The sequence below is a fragment of the Leucopleurus acutus genome, assembly GCF_964270905.1.
Source record: "Leucopleurus acutus genome assembly, chromosome: 3".
Classification (NCBI taxonomy): domain Eukaryota; kingdom Metazoa; phylum Chordata; class Mammalia; order Artiodactyla; family Delphinidae; genus Leucopleurus; species Leucopleurus acutus.
Window position 1 is genome coordinate 161,944,998 of NC_139145.1, and position 24,582 is coordinate 161,969,579.

The 24,582-nt window shown below is 43.3% G+C and overlaps 1 protein-coding gene across 1 annotated transcript in view; it reads left to right on the forward strand.

Moving 5' to 3' along the window:
• The window catches only part of MYO10 (myosin X), a 218,403-nt gene that overhangs the window by 76,367 nt on the left and 117,454 nt on the right, over positions 1 to 24,582 (forward strand). Inside the window, 1 exon segment of the mRNA XM_082836186.1 lies at positions 23,260 to 23,418. Coding sequence (XP_082692312.1) covers positions 23,260 to 23,418 — 159 coding nt within the window.

Consider the following 24,582-nt stretch of genomic DNA (forward strand, 5'->3'; position numbering starts at 1 on the left):
GGGTACAGATACTTGGGAAGGATTTTCTGTAAGACGCTGTTTTCTAAGGGCTTACTTTATACTGTGAAACCAAGAATGTACTGGCCCCCTGATCTTCTGTTTATCACGTAGTAATACTGCTACATAGCAATCCCCCCAAAGATTAGTCTCATGGCTTCTCTGATTCAGTCTGCTTTGTCTAGTTATCAGATACTGTGCTCATCTCAGCAGGAAACATTACGGCTGAGCCTGGGTGTGAGCTAATATGTACTGGACCAGTGAAAAACCTCCAAGCCCAAGCCTGCCGGACTCTGGAATAATGAGGCCAGGACAAAGAGATCATGGGCTTTAATTATTAGACACACTTACGAAAAGCTTATTAATGAAAAATAGTTTGTGAGAAGAGTTGGCATAGGATTCAGCTTCCATTGTTAAAAGTTCAAATAGAGCGTGGCTTTGTTGGAGCGTCTGAATTAATGATTAAGTGTCTCAGACCACAAAGGCTCCTCCGTTTTGATGGTCTGTGGAGCTGGTGAATTGTAACTGTCCTTTCTGTCTTGGAGAAATCTGAAAAATTAAAATATTTTCAAATGGAAATGAACCTTCATCTCTGCTATTTCATGCTTACTCACACATAATTTAAAGGGTATTAAATTCATGGAGGCAAATTTCAGTGTCAGTAGTGTCATTTTTCTAAAATCTGGAAAATCTGTCTTGACTGTTGAGTTTTAGCTTGCTTAACAGAATTGTTCATGTTGCTAATAATTTGTTCCTACCTTTTGTACAGAAGTATTGTCTCCATTTTAATAGGCTTAGCTCAACCCACAAAATAATTACCCATAATAATTCTTCTAACACACAATGAAAAGACCTTAACAACCTTAAAACTGAATTCATTTGAAAACTTGCATTGTTTCTTAATAATATATTTTTTTGCAGGGGTGAGGGGCTGTTTTTAGGGATATGTAAACACCTTCTAAACATTTTAAAATCACCTCTTTTATTTTTTAAACAAAGATAGTTCTCCCTATGTTGAAACTCTTTCCCCCCCCACCCCATATATTGGTTTTAAGTTTATCTGTAGCAGCCAGATCTTTAAAATAAGGGCTTAGAGCCTATTTTTTGTTGTACCATATTGGCAACTTACAACACCTCCTCTGAAGACATGTAAACACTATACATTTGATGTAGTTTACAGTGTGTCAGGAGCAGCTCTGTCCCTGGAGCGGTAAGTACTAGACCACAGCCTTTTTCACAAGGGCTTCTATGAACAGAAGGAATCAAATGTTGCCAGTGAAACGTAAAGCACAGGGTCTCTTAGGGCAGTTGCGCTTGCTTAGGCTCTTCTGTTTTAATTTTTCTTTTTAATCACTGGGCCACAGCCTGTCAGTAGGAATCCTGCCCAGAGATTGCCAGAGCTTGCTAGACTGTTCACCCCAGGTCCTTCTCATCTCCTTCATGCATGCACACGTCTGCCCATCTTTTACCTGGCCACCCGGGCTCCTACCTTCTTCCTTCCTTCTCCACTACACTTGGAATTAAAGTACACAGATCGCCTCTTGTGACTGTAATGATGTGGGTTGCCAAAGTGAAGGGCATGGGGGAACAGAGACTTGAACCCTGGTCTTACAGGTAATCTTGAACGTGGGGGGTTGTTTATTTATGTATTTATTTTTTACTACGTAGGTGCTGAATTGCTACCAGAATCTCTGAAATCTTCTTCCTCCTCACATTAAAAAAAAAATAAATTTATTTATTTATTCTTGGCTGCATTGGGTCTTTGTTGCTGAGTGCGGGCTTTCTCTAGTTGCAGCAAGCGGAGGCTCAGTAGTTGTGGCTCACAGGCCCTAGAGTGCGTGGGCTTCAGTAGTTGTGGCACGTGGGCTCAGTAGTTGTGGCGCACGGGCTTAGTTACTCCGCGGCATGTGGGATCTTTCTGGACCAGGGCTCGAACCTGTGTCCCCTGCATTAGCAGGTGGATTCTTAACTACTGTGCCACTAGGGAAGTCCCCTCCTCACTTTTTTATTTCCCTGAAGTGTCCTACTAAATCACCCAAGCATGTAAATCCTGAAACCCTTCTTCTTCCCTAATATTCAGCTGGTTAATATCCTATAGATTCTGTCCTGCTGACAGTGCCCTGTCTGTTCATGGTGACTGTTTCATGGGCCCTTTTCCTGGGTTCTCTCTCCCCACCCAGTCACCTGGGGGTGCCTCAGTAGAACATCAGTAATAATGATGTTCAGCACGTGTGGACCATGGCTGGGTGCTGCACCAAGCTCTTTTTAACTGTTATTTCAGTGTCCCAGGAGCCTTCTGGTCCAGGAATCTCCAGGGTCGCGCCAGGCACGTGGCATGAGCTTTCAGACTGTGCTCCAGGGTTGAGGAGAGACCGTGGTCTCGGGTGCTCTTCAGTGGTTCTCAGTTGTCACCCGTGTGGTTCTCTTCGTAAGCCGATTGCAGAAACCTCCACTGCAAACCTCTGCCCAGGCAGACCGTCTGGGGCAGGGGCCAGGTGTGCCTGTCTCCACCGCATACACCTGTATCTGCCGCATGTGGCCACAGGGAAGATGCCCATGCTTTATGGAGCTTGAGTGCCTTCCTGACGGGCGCGTTATGGCATTTGGAAGTGTGTGGAGTTCTGTCCTGTTACCCCTGAAACCGAGGCCAGAGGCATTTAGGGGCCGGGGCCTGGGGGACCCAGCATGTGGACAGCCAAGGGCTCTCCTGTCTGAATGGTGGACAGGCACTTTACCTTGGATGAGGTGTGCATGGCAAGGCCCCTTGTTAGGGTTGCAGTGCTCTTACACAAGCAGGTGTAAAACCAGACAGGGACGGGTTGGTGGCAAGATGATGAGGTGCCTGGAGAACAGCTGGCAGGGAACAGGGGGTGGGAAGGAGCAGGGCGCACCCAGGGACAATGGCCAGGCCAGTCCGGTGTGAGGGGGACGTGGGCGTCCTCAGCCTGTTCCTTCCTGGCTCCGTCCCTTCCCTCCTCTGCTCTCTTCCTGGCCCTGTGCCTCCAGACTGCCTGGGGCTCAGCTGCACTGCTCCGTGCTCAGCTCTGAGCCTCTGATTTTTATGGGTTGGGTCCACTTGTCGTGCTTGGGCTGACCTTCCTCGTTCCGGGACTGCTGGTTTTACTGAGTTCCAGCCCTTGGTTCCCATTTGGTGCCTGGTGGTCAGCATGGTGTCAGAGGGGCTCCAGCTGGTGAGTTTCAGCGTTTGAGGGGGGCTCGGTGTGCCCACGAGGGAAGGGCATCGGTGTATATGAAGTGTCTGCATGTGTCACCGTCCGGGCCAAGTGCTTAACTCAAGTATTTTTTTTTTACTTTTTTATTTTTATCTTTATTTTTAAAAATATATAGCTCTATCCTCTTTATGCTTTAAAACACCTCTGTGTGTGACGTATATGCATAGAAAAAAAATCAGGAAAGAGAAAGCTTTCATATTTTATTTTCTTAACTTTTTTGGAAATAATTTCAATCTTAAAGAAAGTTGCAAGAATAACAATAGTACAACGAACACCCACATATCCTTTACATAGCTTCACACATTAGCATTTTACTCTATTTGCTTTACTGTTTGCTGTTTCTCTTCCATATACATCTAGATCTACATGTATTCACACAGACACACACAAATGATATATATACATAACATTTTTCTGAATGATTCAAGAGTAAGTTACTTGCATAAACCCCTTCACCCCCAAATATTTCAGTGAGGATTTCCTCTAAATAATAATATTCTCTTACATTTACACAGTAGTGTTTTCAACTTCAGGAAATTTAATATACAATATTTTTATCCAAACAAACAGCCATAAGCAAATTTTTTAGTTGACCTGATAACTTCCTAGGTAGCATTAATTTTTTTTTTTTGAATTTTTGAATTCTATTTAATTATTTTTTTATACAGCAGGTTCTTATTAGTTATCCATTTTATACATATTGGTGTATATATGTCAATCCCAATCTCCCAATTCATCTCACCACCACCCTCCCCCAGCTTTCCCCCCTTGGTGTCCATACATTTGTTCTCTACATCTGTGTCTCAACTTCTGCCCTGCAAACTGTTCATCTGTACCATTTTTCTACATTCCACATATATGTGTTAATACACGATATTTGTTTTTCTCTTTCTGACTTACTTCACTCTGTATGACAGCCTCTGGATCCATCCAGGTCTCTACAAATGACCCAGTTTCGTTCCTTTTTATGGCTGAGTAGTATTCCATTGTAGGTATATACCACATCTTCTTTATCCATTCGTCTGTTGATGACATTTAGGTTGCTTCCATGACCTGGCTATTGTAAATCGTGCTGCAATGAACATTGGCATGTGTCTTTTTGAATTACGGTTTTCTCAGGGTATATGCCCAGTAGTGGGATTGCTGGGTTGTATGGTAGTTCTGTTTTTAGGTTTTTTTTTTTTTTTTTGCGGTACGCGGGCCTCTCACTGTTGTGGCCTCTCCCGTTGCGGAGCACAGGCTCCGGACGCGCAGGCTCAGCGTCCATGGCTCACGGGCCCAGCCGCTCCGTGGCATGTGGGATATTCCTGGACCGGAGCATGAACCCGTGTCCCCTGCATCGGGGCAGGCGGACTCTCAACCACTGCGCCACCAGGGAAGCCCCTGTTTTTAGTTTTTTAAGGAACCTCCATACTGTTTTCCATAGTGGCTGTATCAATTTATATTCCCACCAACAGTGCAGGAGGGTTCCCTTTTCTCCACACCCTCTCCAGCATTTGTTGTTTGTAGATTTTTTGATGATGGCCATTCTGACTGGTGTGAGGTGATACCTCATTGTACTTTTGATTTGCATTTCTCTAATAATTAGTGATGTTGAGCAGCTTTTCATGTGCTTCTTGGCCATCTGTATGTCTTCTTTGGAGAAATGTCTACTTAGGTCTTCTGCCCATTTTTGGATTGGGCTACTTGTTTTTTTAATATTGAGCTGCATTAGCTGTTTAGATATTTTGGAGATTAATCCCTTGTCCGTTGATTCGTTGGCAAATATTTTCTCCCATTCTGAGGGTTGTCTTGTCGTCTTGCTTATGATTTCCTTTGCTGTGCAAAGGTCTGAAGTTTCATTAGGTCCCATTTGTTTATTTTTGTTTTTATTTCCATTACTCTAGGAGGTGGATCAAAACAGATCTTGCTGTGATTTATGTCAGAGTGTTCTTCCTGTGTTTTCCTCTAAGACTTTTATAGTATCCGGTCTTATATTTAGGTCTCTAATCCATTTTGAGTTTATTTTTGTGTATGGTGTTAGGGAGTGTTCTAATTTCATTCTTTTACATGTAGCTGTCCAGTTTTCCCAGCACCACTTATTGAAGAGACTATCTTTTCTCCATTATATATCCTTGCCTCTTTTGTCTTAGATTAGTTGACCATAGGTGCGTGAGTTTCTCTCTGGGCTTTCTATCCTGTTCCATTGATCTATATTTCTGTTTTTGTGCCAGTACCATACTGTCTTGATTACTGTAGCTTCGTAGTATAGTCTGAAGTCTGGGAGCTTGATTGCTCCAGCTCCGTTTTCTTCCCTCAAGACTGCTTTGGCTATTTGGGGTCTTTTGTGTCTCCATACAAATTTTAAGATTTTTTTGTTCCAGTTCTGTAAAACATGCCATTGGTAATTTGATAGGGATTGCATTGAATCTGTAGATTGTTTTGGGTAGTATAGTCATTTTCACAGTGTTGATTCTTCCAATCCAAGAACATGGTATATCTCTCCATCTGTCATTATCATCTTCAATTTCTTTCATTAGTGTCTTATAGTTTTCTGCATACAGGTCTTTTGTCTCCCTAGGTAGGTTTATTCCTAGGTATTTTATTCTTTTTGTTGCAGTGGCACATGGGAGTGTTTCCTTAATTTCTCTTTCAGATGTTTCATTATTAGTGTATAAGAATGCAAGAGATTTCTGTGCATTAATTTTGTATCTTGCAACTTCACCAGATTCATTGATTAGCTCTAGTAGTTTTCTGGTGGCATCTTTAGGATTCTCTATGTATAGTATCATGTCATCTGCAAACAGTGAGAGTTTTACTTCTTCTTTTCCCATTTGTATTCCTTTTATTTCTTTTTCTTCTCTGATTGTTGTGGCTAGGACTTCCAAAACTATGTTGATTAATAGTGGTGAGAGTGGACATTCTTGTCTTGCTCCTGATCTTAGAGGAAATGCTTTCAATTTTTCACCATTGAGAGTGATGTTTGCTGTGAGTTTGTCACATATGGCCTTTATTATGTTGAGACAGGCTCTCTCTGCCCACTTTCTGGAGAGTTTTTATCATAAATGGGTGTTGAATTTTGTCAAAAGCTTTTTCTGCATCTATTGATAAGATCATGTGGTTTTTATTCTTCAGTTTGTTAATATGGTGTATCACATTGATTGATTTGCATATATTGAAAAACGCTTGCATCCCTGGGATAAATCCCACTTGATCATGGTGTATGATCCTTTTAACGTGTTGTTGGATTCTGTTTGCTGTTATTTTGCTGTGGATTTTTGCATCTATATTCATCAGTGATATTGGTGTGTAATTTTCTTTTTTTGTAGTATCTTTGTCTGGTTTTGGTATCAGGGTGATGGTGGCCTCATAGAATGAGTTTGGGAGTATTCCTTCCTCTGTAATTTTTTGGAAGAGTTTGAGAAGGATGGGTGTTAGCTCTTCTCTAAATGTTTGATAGAATTCACCTGTGAAGCCATCTGGTCCTGGATTTGTTGGAAAATTTTTAATCACAGTTTCAATTTTATTACTTGTGATTGGCCTGTTCATACTTTCTATTTCTTCCTGGTTCAGTCTTGGAAATTTACACCTTTCTAAGAATTCGTCCATTTCTTCCAGGTTGTCCATTTTATTGGCATGGAGTTGCTTGTAGTAGTCTCTTAGGATGGTTTGTATTTCTGCGATGTCTTTTGTAACTTCTCCTTGTTCATTTCTAATTTTATTGATTTGAGTCCTCCCCCTCTTTTTCTTGATGAGTCTGGCTAATGGTTTATCAATTTTGTTTATCTTCTCAAAGAACCAGCTTTTAGTTTTATTGACCTTTGCTATTGTTTTCTTTGTTTCTATTTCATTTATTTCTGCTCTGATCTTTATGATTTCTTTCCTTCTACTAACTTTGGGTTTTGTCTTCTGTCTCTAGTTCCTTTAGGCATCGGGTTGGATTGTTTATTTGCGCTTTTTCTTGTTTCTTGAGGTAGGCTTGTATTGCTCTAAACTTCCCTCTTAGAACTGCTTTTGCTGCATCCCATAGGTTTTGGATCGTCGTGTTTTCATTGTCATTTGTCTCTAGGTATTTTTTGATTTCCTCTTTGATTTCTTCAGTTGTCTCTTGGTTATTTAGTAACATTGCTTAGCCTCCATGTGTTTGTGTTTTTTACATTTTTTTCCCGTAATTGATTTCTAATCTCATAGCATTGTGGTCAGAAAAGATGCTTGATATGATTTCAGTTTTCTTAAATTTACTGAGACTTGATTTGTGACCCAAGATATGATCTATCCTGGAGAATGCTCCATGTGCACTAGAGAAGAAAGTGTAATCTGCTGTTTTGGGATGGAATGTCCTATAAATATCAGTTAAATCTATCTGGTCTATTGTGTCATTTAAAGCTTCTGTTTCCTTATTTATTTTCAGTTTGGATGATCTGTCCATTGGTGTAAGTGAGGTGTTCAAGTCCCCCACTATTATTGTGTTGCTGTCAATTTCCTCTTTTATATCTGTTAGCAGTTGCCTTATGTATTGAGGTGCTCCTATGTTGGGTGCATATATATTTATAATTGTTATATCTTCTTCTTGGATTGATCCCTTGATCATTATGTAGTGTCCTTCCTTGTCTCTTGTAACATTCTTTATTTTCAAGTCTATTTTACCTGATATGAGTATTGCTACTCCAGCTTTCTTTTGATTTCCATTTGCATGGAATATCTTTTTCCATTCCCTCACTTTCAGTCTGTGTGTGTCCCTAGGTCTGAAGTGGGTCTGTTGTAGAGAGCATATATATGGGTCTTGTTTTTGTATCCATTCCGCAAGCCTGTGTCTTTTGGTTGGAGCATTTAAACCATTCATGTTTAAGGTAATTATCGATATGTATGTTCCTGTTACCATTTTCTTAATTGTCATGGGTTTGTTTTTGTAGGTCCTTCTCTTGTGTTTCCCACTTAGAGAAGTTCCTTTAGCATTTGTTGTAGAGCTGATTTGGTTGTGCTGAATTCTCTTAGCTTTTGCTTGTCTGTAAAGCTTTTGATTTCTCCATCGAATCTGAATGAGATCTTTGCCGGGTGGAGGAAACTTGGTTGAAGGTTCTTCCCTTTCACCACTTTAAATAAATATGTCATGCCACTCCCTTCTGGCTTGCAGAGTTTCTGCTGAGAAATCAGCTGTTTACCTTATGGGAGTTCCCTTGTGTGTTTTTTGTTGTTTTTCCCTTGCTGCTTTCAATAATTTTCCTTTGTCTTTAATTTTTGCCAACTTGATTACTCTGTGTCTCAGTGTGTTTCTCCTTGGGTTTATCCTGCCTGGGACTCTGTGCGCTTCATGGACTTGGGTGGCTGTTTCCTTTCCCATATTAGGGAAGTTTTCAACTATAATCTCTTCAAATATTTTCTCTGGTCCTTTCTCTCTCTCTTCTCCTTCTGGGACCCCTGTAATGCGAATGTTGTTGCGTTTAATGTTGTCCCAGAGGACTCTTAGGCCGTCTTCATTTCTTTTCATTCTTTTTTCTTTATTCTGTTCCATAGCAGTGACTTCCACCATTCTGTCCTCCAGGTCACTTATCCGTTCTTCTGCCTCAGTTATTCTGCTATTGATTCCTTCTAGTGTAGTTTTCATTTCAGTTATTGTATTGTTCATCTCTGTTCTTCAATTCTTCTAGGTCTTTGTTAAACATTTCTTGCATCTTCTCAATCTTTGCCTCCATTCTTTTTCTGATGTCCTGGATCATCTTCACTATCATTATTCTGAATTCTTTTTCTGGAAGGTTGCATATCTCCATTTAGTAGTTTTTCTGGGGTTTTATCTTGTTCCTTCATCTGCTACATAGCCCTCTGCCTTTTCATCTTGTCTGTCTTTCTGTGAATGTGGTTTTTGTTCCACAGGCTGCAGGATTGTAGTTCTTCTTGCTTCTGCTGTCTGCCCTCTGGTGGATGAGGCTATCTAAGAGGCTTGTGCAAGTTTTCTGTTCGGAGAGACTGGTGGTGGGTAGGGCTGGCTGTTGCTCTGGTGGGCAGGGCTCAGTACAACTTTAATCCGCTTGTCTGCTGATGGGTGGGGCTGGGTTCCGTCCCTGTTGGTTGGTTGGCCTGATGTGACCCAGCACTGGAAGCTACCTGGGCTCTTTGGTGGGGCTAATGGCAGACTCTGGGAGGGCTCATGCCAAGGAGTACTCCCCAGAACTTCAGCTGCCAGTGTCCTTGTCCCCACGGTGAGACAGAGCCACCCCCCATCTCTGCAGGAGACCCACCAACACTAGCAGGTAGGTCTGGTTCAGTCTCCTATGGGATCACTGCTCCTTCCCCTGGGTCCCAATGTGCAAACTACTTTGTGTGTGCCCTCCAAGAGTGGAGTCTCTGTTTCCCCCAGTCCTGTTGAAGTCCTGTAATCAAATCCCGGTAGCCTTCAAAGTCTGATTCTCTAGGAATTTCTCTTCCTGTTGCCAGATCCCCAGGTTGGAAAGCCTGACATGGGGCTCAGAACCTTCACTCCAGTGCGTGGAGTTCTGTTTTATAACTGTTCTCCAGTTTGTCAAGTATTTTTTTTAAAAAAACAGCAATTTGAGGTATGATTCACCTCCCGTAGACGATACCCATTTAAAGTGTACAGTTCACTGGTTTTAAGTAGATTCACAGGTTGTACAGTCATCACCACAATCAGTTTTAGAACATTTTTACCACCCAGAGGAAACCTCAGACCCATGAGCAGTCACTCCCCATTTCCCCTCCCATCCTCCCCAGTGCCTGGCAACCACTAATCTACTTCCTGTCTCGGGATTTGCTTATTCTGGACATTTGCTATAAATGGGATCATATCATGTGTGGCCTTTTGGGTCTGACCTCTTTCACTTGGCAAAATGCTTTCAAGGTTCATCCGTGTTTGCGTTTATCAGTACTTCATCCCTTTTTCTTGCTGAATAGTATTCCATTGTATAGGTATACCACGTGGTGTTTACCCACCCATCTGTTGACAGACATTGGATTGTTTTCACTTTTTGGCATATAGAAATAATGCTGCTAGGAACATTTGTGTATAACTTTTTTCCATGGACATTTGTTTTCATTTCTCTTGGGCCTATACCTAGGGGTGGAATTGGTGGGACAGATGGTAACTTTGTTTGCCCTATTGGACAACTCGGAAGCAGCTGCACCACTTTACACTCCCTCCAGCAGTGTGTTAACTCACATACTTTTAACAGGAGCATATATAGCTATCAAGTCATTTCTAGTGCACATCTTGGGGTCTTTGAGGGCATTGGCTGCTCTGAGTTTGATGCAACGTCTCAGTTTTCAGATGTCCATGAGGTGAGAGGCTGTCACTTGGTGAATTTTCATCATCATGTTCTTATCAGTTTCCATCTGCTCTTCTCCATTATCGTAGCCCCTGGAAAGTAGATGAAGGTGGATTGGCATGGATGGGTGAAGCCTGAGTATCGTAGGCATGTTGTAGTGAAAGGGGGAGTGGGGGTCAAGCTTGCAGTGTTGAGGTCTCTGCATCTGTGAGAAGGATCTGCTCTCTGATGGGAATATGGACCATTTGGGAGTGAGTGAGACGGGATGGGGGCCCCTTTGTCTTTGTACTGTGTTTTGAATCTGTAACGTCCTAAAATTGAAACTTGAAGAGATACTAGCTTTTATAAGAATACTGCCAAGGTTTTATAAGGATATTGCCAGAAAGGAAAGATGTCCAAACTCTTTTTGGGAGAGCTCAGTGGCGGATGGCAAGCTATACAGAGAGTGATGATATTGACAGAAACATGGCCACGTTTATCCCACATAACCTTTGCTCTTCAGATTAAGATTTCAACCAGATTCCCATCATTTTCTGTAAACCTCAGGTGCTCCGGCTTTTTAGATATTTAGACCAGATTTCTAGCAGAAGATGTGCAGGGCCTTTATACCTTTTTGCATTCACAGACATTTACAGAGAAACAAGAATGCCTTGTTGATACTTTTCAGGGGAAGACAAACAAGCAGTATTCTTTTTAGCCCCTTATTTTGTTCATGTATTTTAGTACATGGAAAAATACCTCAGTACCTAGTATTAATTGTTCTTATTAATTACACTTTTTAAAAGAGATCCTTGCCATCTTAGTGACCTATATTTTATTCAGTCTTTTTCTGGCCTCTGCCTCTTCGTAATCCTTTCAGTAATTCAAGTAGCATTTTGCTGCCATTTCTAGAGATTTCCTTGGTGGTGGTGGGGTTTGGCACAGAGGGAAAGCGTGGGAGTTCACTATTCGATGTTCTAAGCTGTTGTGCTTTGTTTCTGGCCTTTCCTGTTATCTCCTGGAATGGTGTGTTTTCTCCTAGTTTTGTACCATCACTTTGAACCAAGCTGACCTCTTGCCGCTTCGTAGATATTTTACCAAACCAGCAGCCAAAAATGACTTCTGGTTTCAGTCTAGAATCTGGAGTCATTCCGATTCTATTTTTGTTCACTGGATTAACAAATACTTTGCATGGTATCTCTTAATTCTTACTTGACACTAGGAAATGAGTGGCACACAAAAAACAGAATGCTTAAAGATGGGATTCGTAAAATTGATGCTGACTCTGTTTTGAAACTCCAAGATGTATGGGTATTTGGCTCAAATAGGCTTTTTTCGTTTCACTTAAGAGCAGCCAAGGAATTACTGTCATATTATTAAGTTTAAAGGCAGTTTCAAGACAGCCAATAAATGAAAAATGTTCACTTACAACTCAGCCTTTGGAGTTAGGTTTTAGGTGACAGACGCAAGGTGCTCAGTATATGACCTCAGCATCCTAGAAGGGCAACTGGTACTCATCCCTTTAATGGACAGTTAGTAAGTAGCCACTGGTGCCAGATGTTTGACTAGGCAGTGAGGACCCAGAGGTTTTCATGAGGCCCAGTCCAGGTCCAGTACAAGGATGGCAGCTCACTCCCAGCTACTGTACACATCACGATTTGCCCTCCTTCACTGGCCCATCTGCAGCCCCAGATCCTCAACATGGTAGCCCAGAAAATCAGTCACTTCCACCCAGGAGGTGAAAGTTTAGCTATGCCCAGTTCCTAGGCAGAGGTAGGAGAGGGGAGATTACAGCATAAGGTGGTGACAGGAGAGGGTTCTGTCCAAGGTGCTGTGGAAGAGAAGGACACTGCCGTCAGGTGGGGCACGGTGGCTGAGGTTGGGAAGAGGGGTGACCTGGAGGAATGCAGGACAGACCCCAAGAGGGTTGTCCGCGGTGTGGAAAGCAGGGAAAGGGGGCCAGAGACTGATGCGGCTGGAGAAGCAGCAGGAGCCCCTCAGGAAAGGCACTGTAGGGAAACCACATTAAGATTATTGCTTATCCTGGAAGTGACTGGGAACAAACTGTGAGAGAGTTTCACTCAGGGTGCGATCAGATTACATCACTGGTAACAGTACCTAACAACGGAAATATCTGAGTCGCTCGCTCAGTACCAAGAATGGTATCAAATCGCTTATGGGCATTGTCTGACTCCTTTTGCTCCCGAACACTCTATGAGATGTAGGTATTGTTATCATCCTCGTTTTGTAGCTGGTGCAGCTGAGGGTGAGAAAACAGAGTCACCGGAGCAAGTTGAGATTGCTCGGCCAGTCGACAGCTGAGTAGGGCTCAAAGCCCTCCAAGTCTATGCTGTTCAGACCCGAGTGGCGTCCCCTTCAAGGTCCTAGTCGATCCCAGTTTGGGAAACACATGCCAAAGAAACCAAAGTTTCATCTCTGGAAGTTTCTTTCCATTCTGAGTTATCAGTGCCTGGAAAAATTGTCATTAAAAGTAGTAAAAACATTTTTTTAATCATTAAAGTTAAAACTCAAAACTTTTCTTAGCCTCCAAATTGAGAACCGCTGGATTCATACCATGGGAGTCTGGAGGCAGAGAAACTAGTTAGGAAGCAGTTACTGGGGTCCAGGTGAAACATGAGTGGTGAGAGCTGAGGCAGGAGGAGGGAGTGGAGAGACGATGGAATCCAGGTGGTCTCAGTCAGTTGCCAGGACTTGGAAGGTAGGCATGGTGGCCAGCAAAGGGGAGGGATTTTAGGTGGACTTCGCTTTCTCGCTTGGGAGGCCGGCAATGAGAGTGTCATTCCTGACGTGGAGGAGGTCTGTTTATGTTTTGGGGTTTTTTTGAGGTGCTTTTGACACATCAGGGTGGTTTGGAGTTACAGGAATGGAGATCCTATACCAGAGTTCAAGTTAGGGGTCTGGACTTGTAACTGGGGAAAAGGGATCGGAAAGGGGCACTTGCATTAGAACAAGGACTAGGACATTAGGACAGAAGTAAAGGAACTTCAGAAGCGAGAGCTGGTCAACCATTTGTCTCAAGAATTGGGCTTCCTGGGCTTTCCTCCCTTCCCTGCTTCTTGCTTTGTAGAGTTTCTCTGGGCTGAAACTGACTATGTGTAAAATAGGTGGGTTAGGAAAGCCCTTTCTAATAGCTGGTGACCCTTGGGGGAGGTTGATGATTTCATTTTGGTTTCTGTTGTTGTTTTGAAAGCAGTTCTACAATATTCATTTTTAAAAGATTCATTGAATTAATTATATGTGTCCAGATATGCTCATTGATAATGATTTTGATGGGACTGATTTCTCTTTAAGCCTAGAAATGTTTAAAAACTTTAGAAAACAGGGAAAGTCATAGAAAAGTCCAAAAAAAACACCTACAGACTTGTGACCCATTATTGGAGTTCTGATATATTTTCTTCTAGGCTTTTTGCATGTATTTTAAAACTTTTTTTTTTTTAATTAAGCTTTTCGTTTTGAGACCACTGTAGATCTACGTGCATTTGTAAGCACTAGTTCAGACAGATCCCATGTTACCCTTTTACCTGGTTTCCCTCGATGATAACATCTTGCAAAACTGGACCACAGTATCGCAACCAGGGTATCAGATAGTTGAGGTACAGAACCTTTGGATCCAGCAGGCTACCCCACGCCCCACCCACCCGTCTTAGCCTCCAGCCGCACCAGTCTGGCCTTCATTTGCTCTCATTGGCTCATTTCAAGAATGCCAACCGGGATTGGCTTTTTCAGCTTTTGCCTGTTACAGATAAAGCTGCCCTGAACATTGACGTGTAAATTTTTTGTGCCGATGTCAGCTTTCATTTATTCAGAAAAAATGCCCAAGAGTACAGTTGCTGGTGTGTGTGTAGGTATGTGTATGCCTCTGTGCTTGCCCTTGTGTGTGTTTAAAAAAATAAACCTAGGATTATACCGTACGTGTGCACAGTATAACTTCATCATAAATTTACCTTAGTATACCTCTATCATGAAAACACATTAGAAAATAGTTATCTTTTTCTTAACACTGAATTCAGCGTGGAAAGGCCAGCTTGAGGAACGTGAAGACCGTCCTTTTCAGGGTAGGTTGGGCCCGCCTGGTGGTGGCAGCAACGAGAAAGCTTTAGAAGACATAACCTAGCACAGCTGGAACAGGCATGATTTTACTTTACACAGAAGATTTTCCTAAACTTTTGTGTTATGGAAAAAAAAAGTAGTAGAGTTTAGCATTTAAAAGAAATCTGTACAGGGACTTCCCTGGCGGCCCAGTGGTTAAGACTCTGCACTGTCAGTGCAGGGGGCACAGGTTCGATCCCTGGTCGGGGCACTAAGATCCCACATGCTGCACGGTGTGGCCAATAAATAAATGAAATAAATCTGTACATAATTCTTCTATAAAATCACAATTCCTAATGTGTATAAGTGCCGATCTGAGATCTTATTTTCCCTAATATGCAGAGACTCTAGGATGTTCTTTTGTGTGTGCGTGTTTGCGTACTAGTCATTCCTTCCAACCATGCCAGCTCACTATGACCGTTAACTTTTTTCTTTGCGGTTCGCCAAGGCGGGGTCAGGGCCAGTGTATCGTCTGGGCCTTCCTTCGGGGCTGGTACGAGTGAGCGAGCTGCTTTTTGCACTGCTGGTGGCGTAGCAAGGCTCTGCGGGTCCATGGGCAGATGCGCCGTCCACAGGTTAGCTTCCGGGGTGTCCTAGGCTTCTTGGACCCTTAATTCTCTCCGTCTGCCTGCACACTCTGCAGTGTCCTCGGAGAGTTCAGGCTCAGTGGTTAAGACTGACTGTTAGTGACTGTTAGCCGGAGCCTCCTGACTTTGTTGGGTTGGACATATCACTGCTGATGCTTTTGGCGGTGGTATTTGTGCACGTGAAAGCAGGAAGACACCCTCCATTTGGGGGACGGCAGTGTGTGTAGCGATCGCTCCCAGTGGTGATTCAGACACTGCTTTCACGTGGAGTTTCTAGAAAGTTGGCCTCCTTGAATTGCATTTTGTAGTGAGATTGGTCTTTAATCTTGTCTCTCGAACAGCAGTCTCAGTGTCACATTTGGTACTGACTTGTCCGTGATGATGCGTAGGTACAAGTGTCTGCCCCCCTTAGCTGCTTACGTAGCCCTCGGTCCCTTAGGTCCGAGACCAAGTGCCACTGCCGTGCACAGAGCCCCCGCCTCAGCCGCCCTCTGCTACGCGGATGCCCTGTGCTGTGCTGTGTCTCAGCTTTGTATCGGCTCTTGCCTGGCTGTGGTCTGTCCCACGTGGCCAGTTCCCATCCGACCCTGGGACTTTCCTCTGTGACAGACCCCACCGTGTGGTTAGGACTGTCTGTTTATTTTTCTGATCCCTCGTTGGTCAGTAAGCTGTTTGCAGGAAGCCATTTAATCCATCATTGTATTCCTGGGCTCCAGCGCACAGCCTGGCATGACCGAGGGAGCCGGACAGAGTCAATCAGTGAAAACTCACAGAATGAGTGAGGGATTAAACCCAGCACACTGGGAGGGCGGCGCACTGTGCGCTTTCCCCTCCCCCTCTCCACTCCTGCTCTCCTTCAAAGGGCCAGGGTTCTTAGCCATTGACTCCACTGAACGTGCCAGGGATTGCCAACCAGTTAGTGGCAGAGCTGGAATTCAAAAGGCTGCCTCTGACCTAGCGTCCCCCTAAAGTGGGATGCGCCTTTTCCATGGTCCCAAGGAACTGAATGCTAGCTGTGCTGTGTGCTATGGGGTAGGTTTCCTAACTTCTCTGAATCTTCTTGAATTGATTCTTTAAGAAATGAGCAGTGGCGTTTCCTCCCCTGCTGAGGATCAGATGTGCCTGACGCATGCAGCCAGTGCTCAATGAGTACCAGTGCCCTCTGTCCACCCCTCTTTGCTATTTTGCTGTTATACCCGAATGTCATGCACTGCGCCATACTGGGCATTGAAAACCCACGGACAGTTTAAATGACTTAATCTCACAACCCGTTTGGGTCTCTGAAAAAGAAAATAATCTTTGTTTTATCTATAATTAGAAGTCAGTTATCTCACAAACTCAAGGGGGAGGTTAACGTCACAGAATCTTTATTTATATAATGATCATTTTACCCCCCGTGCCATGTAATTAAGATGACAAATTTGAGCTGAAAGCAAAGCACTGGTGCCACCCCCCCCCCCGCACACTAGGAGAGTACATGTGTAGCATTTTGCCTTTGATTAGATTCTAATGGAAATTTCTAGTGGACTTCACGTTTTTGTGTTCCAGATACTTTCTCCAGTCTGCGGGGGCAGCAGCAAAACAGGCCACGGCAGAGTTTCAGTGAAGTAGGTGGCTTTCTTCTGCAGCTTGTCCTAAGATTATAGCCAGTGAGGGTTGGGGTCCGTGAAGCTTGACATGAGGAAGCTTGTTTTTGGTTTACATGATCGCTCACTTTGGCCACACGTCAGGAGGCAAAGGTCTTAACCCTTCTTGTCGATCACGCTTTAATTTATGAGCCAGTAAACGAAAGAAAGATGGAAAGAAAACTAAGAGAGTCCTCCGCCCTGAAACAGTGTGGAGTTCCAGAGAAAATCTAAACAAGGCCAGCCGGGTTTGTGCAAAGGGATTAAAATGGAAGAAGAAAGCATTGTGTCAAATAGTTTTCAGCAGATACCGTGCTGGTCAAGATCATCGTAAAGAACGTAGAACTGAATGAGCTGCCCTCCCTCTCCCGCCCCTCACGGCTGGTGTTCAGGCCCTTGTCTGAAGAGCAGGGGTCCCTCTGTCTCTAAGACTCTGGATTCTTTGCTTAGAGAATGTTCTGCGTTGTTCCTTACACCATGACCCCCTTACAGGAATTGCTCCCTTTTACTAAGCCCTCGTTGGTGCCAATTGCTGTGACTTTTACTTACGTTATGTGCTGTAGCTTTCACAGTAATTCTGTGAGTAAGGATTATTATCATCATTTTTCTTTATTAGTGGGGAAAATCATGGGCCAGGGAAGTTAAGTGTGTGGCTCATCGTTCCTGAGCTATAAAAGCATAGATCTAGGAGAACGGAGTCCAGCCAGGTCTGACTCCAAGGCCATGTTTTGGTCATTACCCGACTCTGCTTCTCCTTGTGTGTATACCCATTTTGAAGGCCGGGATCTTTCATTCAGTATTTACTGAGTCTGTGTCGTAGACCAAGGCTGGGCACTGAGGAACAAGATAGGCCTGCTTCCTGCCTTTGTAGAGTTTTCAAACTGAGTTTTCACGATAGTGAGGTGTGAAGTCAGTTCAGAGGGCCACAACTGACATTTAAAAGAAATAGAAAATATTGGGATGCAGCAAACATTGTGGTGTCTTACGAAACTCGTATGAAACTCTGCGTATGGTAGTTTACGGTGTAAAACACATTTTCCTCGGTAGGTTGTGGTCCAAAGAATTGAAAGATACTGACCAGAGGTCTCAGAGTTGCGGGGGGAGATGGTTTTGAAACGAGGAAGATAATAGGTTAGATGAGTGACTACAAACTGGCATAGGAGCTATGAAGACAGCACACATGATAGAATAAGGAGGAAGGTGGCAGGGTGTCCCTCAGACAAGACCCCTGGTGCCTTCTGAGAGGGTAACGTTTGGGCGGAGACGTCCAGGAGGAGAGTAATGGGATGTCAGTGGCCCAGAACAGCAGGTACAAGAACCCTGGGTCAGGGAGACAGAGGTGGAAATAGTGTGGACCATATTGTCTGACTATAATGTAGTACAATTAGAAAATAATAACATCTGTAACTCTACAAAACAGAAATAGAGTTGCAGATGTAGAAAATAAACATACGGTTACCAGAGGGTAAGGGGGGAAGGGTAAATTGGAGGATTGGGATTGATATATACGCACTACTATGTATAGAATAAATAACTGATAAGAACCTAGTGTGTAGCACAGGGAACGCTACTCAGTACTCTGTAATGGCCTATATGGGAAAAGAATCTAAAAAAGAGCGGATATATGTATATGTATAACAGATTTACTTCGCTATACACCTGAAACTAATATAGCATTGTAAATCAACTATACTCCAATAAAAATTTAAGAAAAAAGAAAATAATAAAAAATATAAGCAAACCCCATTGCCTAGTAACCATCATCATCTTTATCACCATCACCCTTCCTAACTTGGGTCAAATACGAATCAAAAACTAACTTATATAATATTGTCGTGCTGACCTTTGATTTACCTCTATTAAATGTTTTTATTTTTAAAATTGTTTCCAAAAGATTTGTCTTTATTTTATGAAAGGTTTTGCTTATGGCATTGGCTGACTCATCAATTTTTCCTGGTATGTACCCAGACATCTGGTTGGATGGCATACCAGGGCATTCCTAGACTGGGGTATCTCCACCTTGGCTTCCTGGCATTTGGGCTGGATAATTCTTTGATGTTTATAGCAGCATTCCTGGCCTTTACTGACGTGATGCCAGCATCCTTTCCCCTCTCCCACAGTTGTGACAACCAAAAACGTTTACAAAACTTGCCAACTGCGCCCTGGGGGGCAAAGTTGAGAACTGCTCTAGAAGAAACGCCAGGCTCACGGGAGATGAAGTTGCCCACATTGAGAACACCCTCTATCCCATCTGTCCATCAGGAGAGGACATGATGAGGGTTTTTTGGTTTTTTTGTTTCTTTTTCTTTCTCTTTAATCAGAAAAGTTACATTTTTATGACTGGGGGTTCCTAACGAATTGTAATACGGGAAATCTGTGTGTATCACTATAAACAATAAAAACTCTCATGTGAGCGTGATGGGGGTTTCCTGCCATATTTGTTCTATCCTAAGATTAAAATAAAAGGGGAGGGCTTCCCTGGTTGCGCCGTGGTTGAGAATCCGCCTGTTGATGCAGGGGACACGGGTTCATGCCCGGGTCTGGGAAGATCCCACATGCAGCGGAGCGGCTGGGCCCGTGAGCCATGGCCGCTGAGCCTGCGCGTCCGGAGCCTGTGCTCCGCAACGGGAGAGGCCACAGCAGTGAGAGGCCCACGTTCCACAAAAATAAATAAATAAATAAATAAATAAATAAAAGGGGATTGACAATGGCTCGGCTGTTTTTTTAATCTAATAAATTGACTTCATGCCTTTTCATTTTTTCAGACAGAAGTGGACCCAGCATTGGGCAGACCTTCTCTCAGTTGTTTTTCCAGTCGTGTTGATTGGTGGCCCTTGTTCTGCTGCCACACTTAATCCAGTCTGTCTTGTGACCAGTGGCTTGTATTCCTGTAACAGGAGCTATTTGTTCTGAGGCCCCATTTTTTTCTAAATTGATTTCCTGTCCATTAATCGTCTATATTTTGCTCCTTTGCTTAACCATACCACCGTTCTTCTAGTATATGCCCCGTCAAAGTCACTCAGTTTATTTTGAGGTGGGTTTTGAGGAATTCATTTTGTTATTGTTTTTGGCTGTTGTTTGTTTCCAAAAATTTCCTGTAAAAAGAATTCCATTCTTTAAACCTAGCATTTTCTTTTTTGCTGTTTGGGGATTATCTTGTGCAGTTAGTACGCTGTTCGTTGTTGCCTAGGAATGACTGTTGGTAGTTCGGGGGGCTCTCCTGAAAAATTCTTGAATAAGATTGTGAGTCTTATTAATCCTTTGAAATATTTCCAAATTAGGTGTTTATTCAACCAATATGCTTTAACACAGTGAATGCAGGGGGCTGTCTCCATTCCTTACTTCCTTAGTGTTCCTACTTTGATGTTACGTGATCGGTGAGGTATCCTCAAACACTTACCATAAAGTAACCCCTCTGGGTGCTTAATCACCTTACACTCATTTATGTCTTCGTAGCTATTCATCACCATCTGCACGATGCTACATATGTACTTGTCCATTTCTGTTTTTTTCCTTCCCTTTACTGGAATGTAAGCTGTATTCCCGATGCTTAGAACATACCAGTAAATAGTTGCTTGAATGTATGGATTTTGTTAATTTATCGGACACTTATCAATGTGCCAGGCACCACTGTAAAATCTTTACAGATATTAACCCATCACTGAATGCATGGTTCTCCCTGCCTTTCCTTCACAAATACATTTTCTCTGCTATCCCATTTTTCTTTGAAATAATCACTGTTTCGAGCAGCTGCAGGCCTCTGTCTTGGCATGATGGTTCTATCTTTTCTGTTCCCAGTCTCTTGTTTTTGTAACTGTTATCTTCCGTCATGATTCTGTCTCCCTGAGGTCAGAAGGAATAGTGCAAGTTCTCTTGATTTTCCCACTCCTGGAATGGCCATGTGCCCACATCTGTGTGTGCCTAGAAACATACGAGGAAGTCAAATGTACAAAGGTGGGGACTCTATTTACAGTTTTAGCCATTTTTGCAGAGACCAGGTGCCCAGCTCTGAGCTGCTTACTTGGACTCATGCATTGCCTTGCTGTTCCCAGAGCGTTAAAAAAGACAATAAGGGCTTCCCTGGTGGCGCAGCGGTTGAGAGTCTGCCTGCCGATGCAGGGGACACGGGTTCGTGCCCCAGTCCGGGAAGATCTCACATGCCGCGGAGCGGCTGGGCCCGTGAGCCGTGGCCGCTGAGCCTGCGCGTCCGGAGCCTGTGCTTCGCAACGGGAGAGGCCACAACAGTGAGAGGCCCGCGTACCGCAAAAAAAAAAAAAAAAAAAAAAAAAAAAAAAAAAAAAAGACAATGAAATGTTTACATATGACATAAGTATTTAGTCGTTATATAAATCTTTAGTGGCAATTGTAGGGTGTGTATGGTTATTTCCAAAAAGCAGAATCACTAGAAATACAGAAAACAATTGTAATATTCTAAATTATTTCTGCCCTCCAATTCTGGAATTCTCAGTATACTCAGAGACAGTGAGTAGGAAAAGGGTTCACGATGGGAGGGACTTGCTGATGTGGAGTGAGTCTGCAGGGGCTTGAGCAGGAGGTAGTTGTGCTGGTGCCCTGTCGTCTTCCCTACAAGAAAACTGTCCTGGGGAACTTGTGGAACTGCCTTGCCCTCGTGTTGGCAGGAGTGCTGAGCCAGCAGGGTGAGGAGGTCCCCCGGTGCTGAGTGCAGAGGGTGACACGACACTGCTCTGCACCCCTCAGCTGGCCACGGGCTAGCCTCACGGTCACCGTAGGGAAAAACCCAAGTACACTGCTCAGTTGTAGTGTTTCTGGAAAACCTGCCCAGATTGGCCCCATAGGCATAGAGCGAGCTGGGGAAGGGCAGAGAGTTTCAGCCGTTCACTTCTGGCAGTTTCCAGGCTACTCTCAGCCTAAATCTGTTTCTTTAATTTTCTTCCATGGTGTTGATGAGTTAAAGTGAAGGGCTGGTGTCCTAAGTGTTCCTACACTCTGGAATTTCCTGCACATTTTTCTTTAATACCTGGTTATCCTGGCTGTGGCACAGCCCACGTTGCACGCACTCCCTCAGTGGCCACAGGCCTGTCCTACCCTGTGGGGCGCTTACGTGGCACAGTGGCCCCCTTGCCGGGAGGCGGGAACCACACATCTCCTGGCGGATGTCTGTGCCCAGGAGGCAGCTGGGGAAAGTGGCTGGGCCTCAGAAGAGATGTCTGGGGTCTGCCCTGGCCTCAAGCAGTTTCTCAGGACTGGTTTTGACTGATTCTTGTGGTTCATGTGGCAGAAACGCCACGGCTGAAGTTTTCATTTTTCTCTGGAAAAATAAAACATGCCACTTTTTGTGGCTTATGGAAACCATTGGGTTGGTACTTCTGCCTTTCTTAGTGTGTCATTCCCTTTTTCAGTAACATACCGTTTGTTGCCATGAAGGCAACTGGTTGATATTTTAAAATAGAGCTCCCCGACCTGCAGATAGTATTCGAAAAAGTTGTGTTGTATGTATGTGGACACGTGAGCGTGTGTGCTTATGAAGACTGCATTTTTCCTGTTATTTACATCTTGCTTTTACATCCTGGTGTTTGTATTTCAAGGATGAATATAGTAAAAGTATACAATGAATAAATAGGAGGTAGCCTCCATCGCTGAATGATTGTTTTATGTACAGGAGTTTGTAAAACTGGTCAGACTGGTCAGTGGATGGAGCTGACTGGATGTGATTAATCCTCGACCCAACCAGTGGTGATAAAAGAGCCCTGTGTAGATTTTAGAAACACATGCACATTCTGTGATCAGTCCTACAGTATCAGAGTTGTCTTGTGTACACGCTACGACACGTATGCAGCACTCACCACTGGTGTCTGGAATTTAAAGGAAGACAGGCTGTTAAGCAGGCAAACCAATTGTATTTTACATTTGAGAGGATTTGTTTTGCCTGAAGATCACGTGAATGCTGTATATCTCAGTTGAGAGGCGATCATGTCCAAGGATATTTTTCAGACATTCCTGAGGAGATGTGTTTCAGTGTCTGAGCACATGTACAGACTATATGGTGAATTTGTGTAACACTTAAATTGAAGGGCTTTATTAAGAAGCCTTGAAATATAGCACATGGTCCTTTGAATATATTATATAGTGAAATCAAATTACTTTCTGAAAGCACGGTCAGCCAGCTTCTTAACTGTTACTGCTTTATGTCAGTGGTACAAAAGTGAACTGAAAATTTCTCGTTTCTGTGATTCCCAAAGGATGTTTAGTACTTGAACTATTCACGTCTTTTAGGAACATCTAATGTCAATTTTCAAAATAACTGCTACCTTTAAAGATAGGTAGGTGGCATAAAGGAAGTGAAAGAGTTCTCTGCGGTCTGTTTTTTGCTGGTGGATTCTGGATCTTTTTGCTGGTACTGTACTGAGGTCGTATTGTAAGTTGGGGGAAACGTCGTGGAAACTGTTCATCGCTGATAACTAAACCGTTGAATTCCTTCCCCCCCCGCCAGGTCTTCACATACAAGCAGAGCACAATTACACACCAGAAGGTGATGGCTATGGACCCCATGGATGAGCAGGGCGTGGATGACATGGCCACCTTGACCGAGCTCCACGGGGGTGCCATTATGCATAACCTGTACCAGCGCTACAAGAGAAACCAAATCTATGTAAGTTCCACTTGCATGTCCTTAAAAAATCCCTCCAGTTCGGTTTTTTTTTTTTTTTTTTGGTCCTGCAATGCGGCATGTGGGATCTCAGTTCCCCCAGTTCCCCGACCAGGGATTGAACCCACACCCCCTGCAGTGGAAGCGTGGAGTCTTAACCACTGGACCACCAGGGAAGTTACCCAAATCCCTCCAGTTTGAGTCAATGTTTATTTTTGTCTTCAGAGAGTATTTCCTTTAGAGAACCTCTACTTAATCTAAGTAAAATTATGTTTTCAGGTGTTTTGCCAAATTAGAGACTGGATCCATAAATCATGTTCTCATGTTGATTGCCTTGATTTTATGAGGGGGATAACTTTATGTCGAAGGGTAATGTGACCCCCTTCTTCTTGTGAGTGCATTCTCTCCGTAAGTGTTCTGTTTCATAAAGACGTCACGCAGACTGGTTTGACTTCCTCAATTAAGGGCTGGGGGAAAATGTGGCTTTGCAAACAAGCAGAGCTCAAGCTTCTTTTCTCATTTTCTTGATTCCTGTCCCTTTATGGATTTTCACTTTTCTTTTCTGGCTCTGGAGCCCATCTAGGGGGATATTTATTTATTATTTTTATACAGCTTTTAAAGGTTACTTTCCATTTACGGTTATCACAAAATATTGGCTGTGTCCCCCGTGTTGTACAGTACATCCTTGAGCCTACCTTACACCCAATAGTTTGTACCTTCCACTCCCCCCACCCCTATATTGCCTCTTACCCCCTCCTCACTGGTAACCACTAGTGCTCTATATCTGTGAGTCTGCTTCTTATATGTTATATTCACTAGTTTGTCGTATTTTTTAGATTCCACATATAAGTGATATCATACAGTATTTGTCTTTCTCTGTCTTATTTCACTTAGCGTAATGCCTTCCAAGTCCATCCATGTTGCTGCAAATGGTAAAATTTCATTCTTTTTTATGGCTGAGTAGTATTCCATTGTATGTATGTATGTACTACATCCTCTTTATCCATTCATCTGTTGATGGACACTTAGGTTGCCTCCATATCTTGGCAGTTGTAAATAACGCTATGAACATTGGGGTGCATGTATCTTTTTGAATTAGTGTTTTTGTTTTTTGGGGATTATATACTCAGGAGTGGAATTGCTGGGTCATGTGGAAGTTCTGTTTTT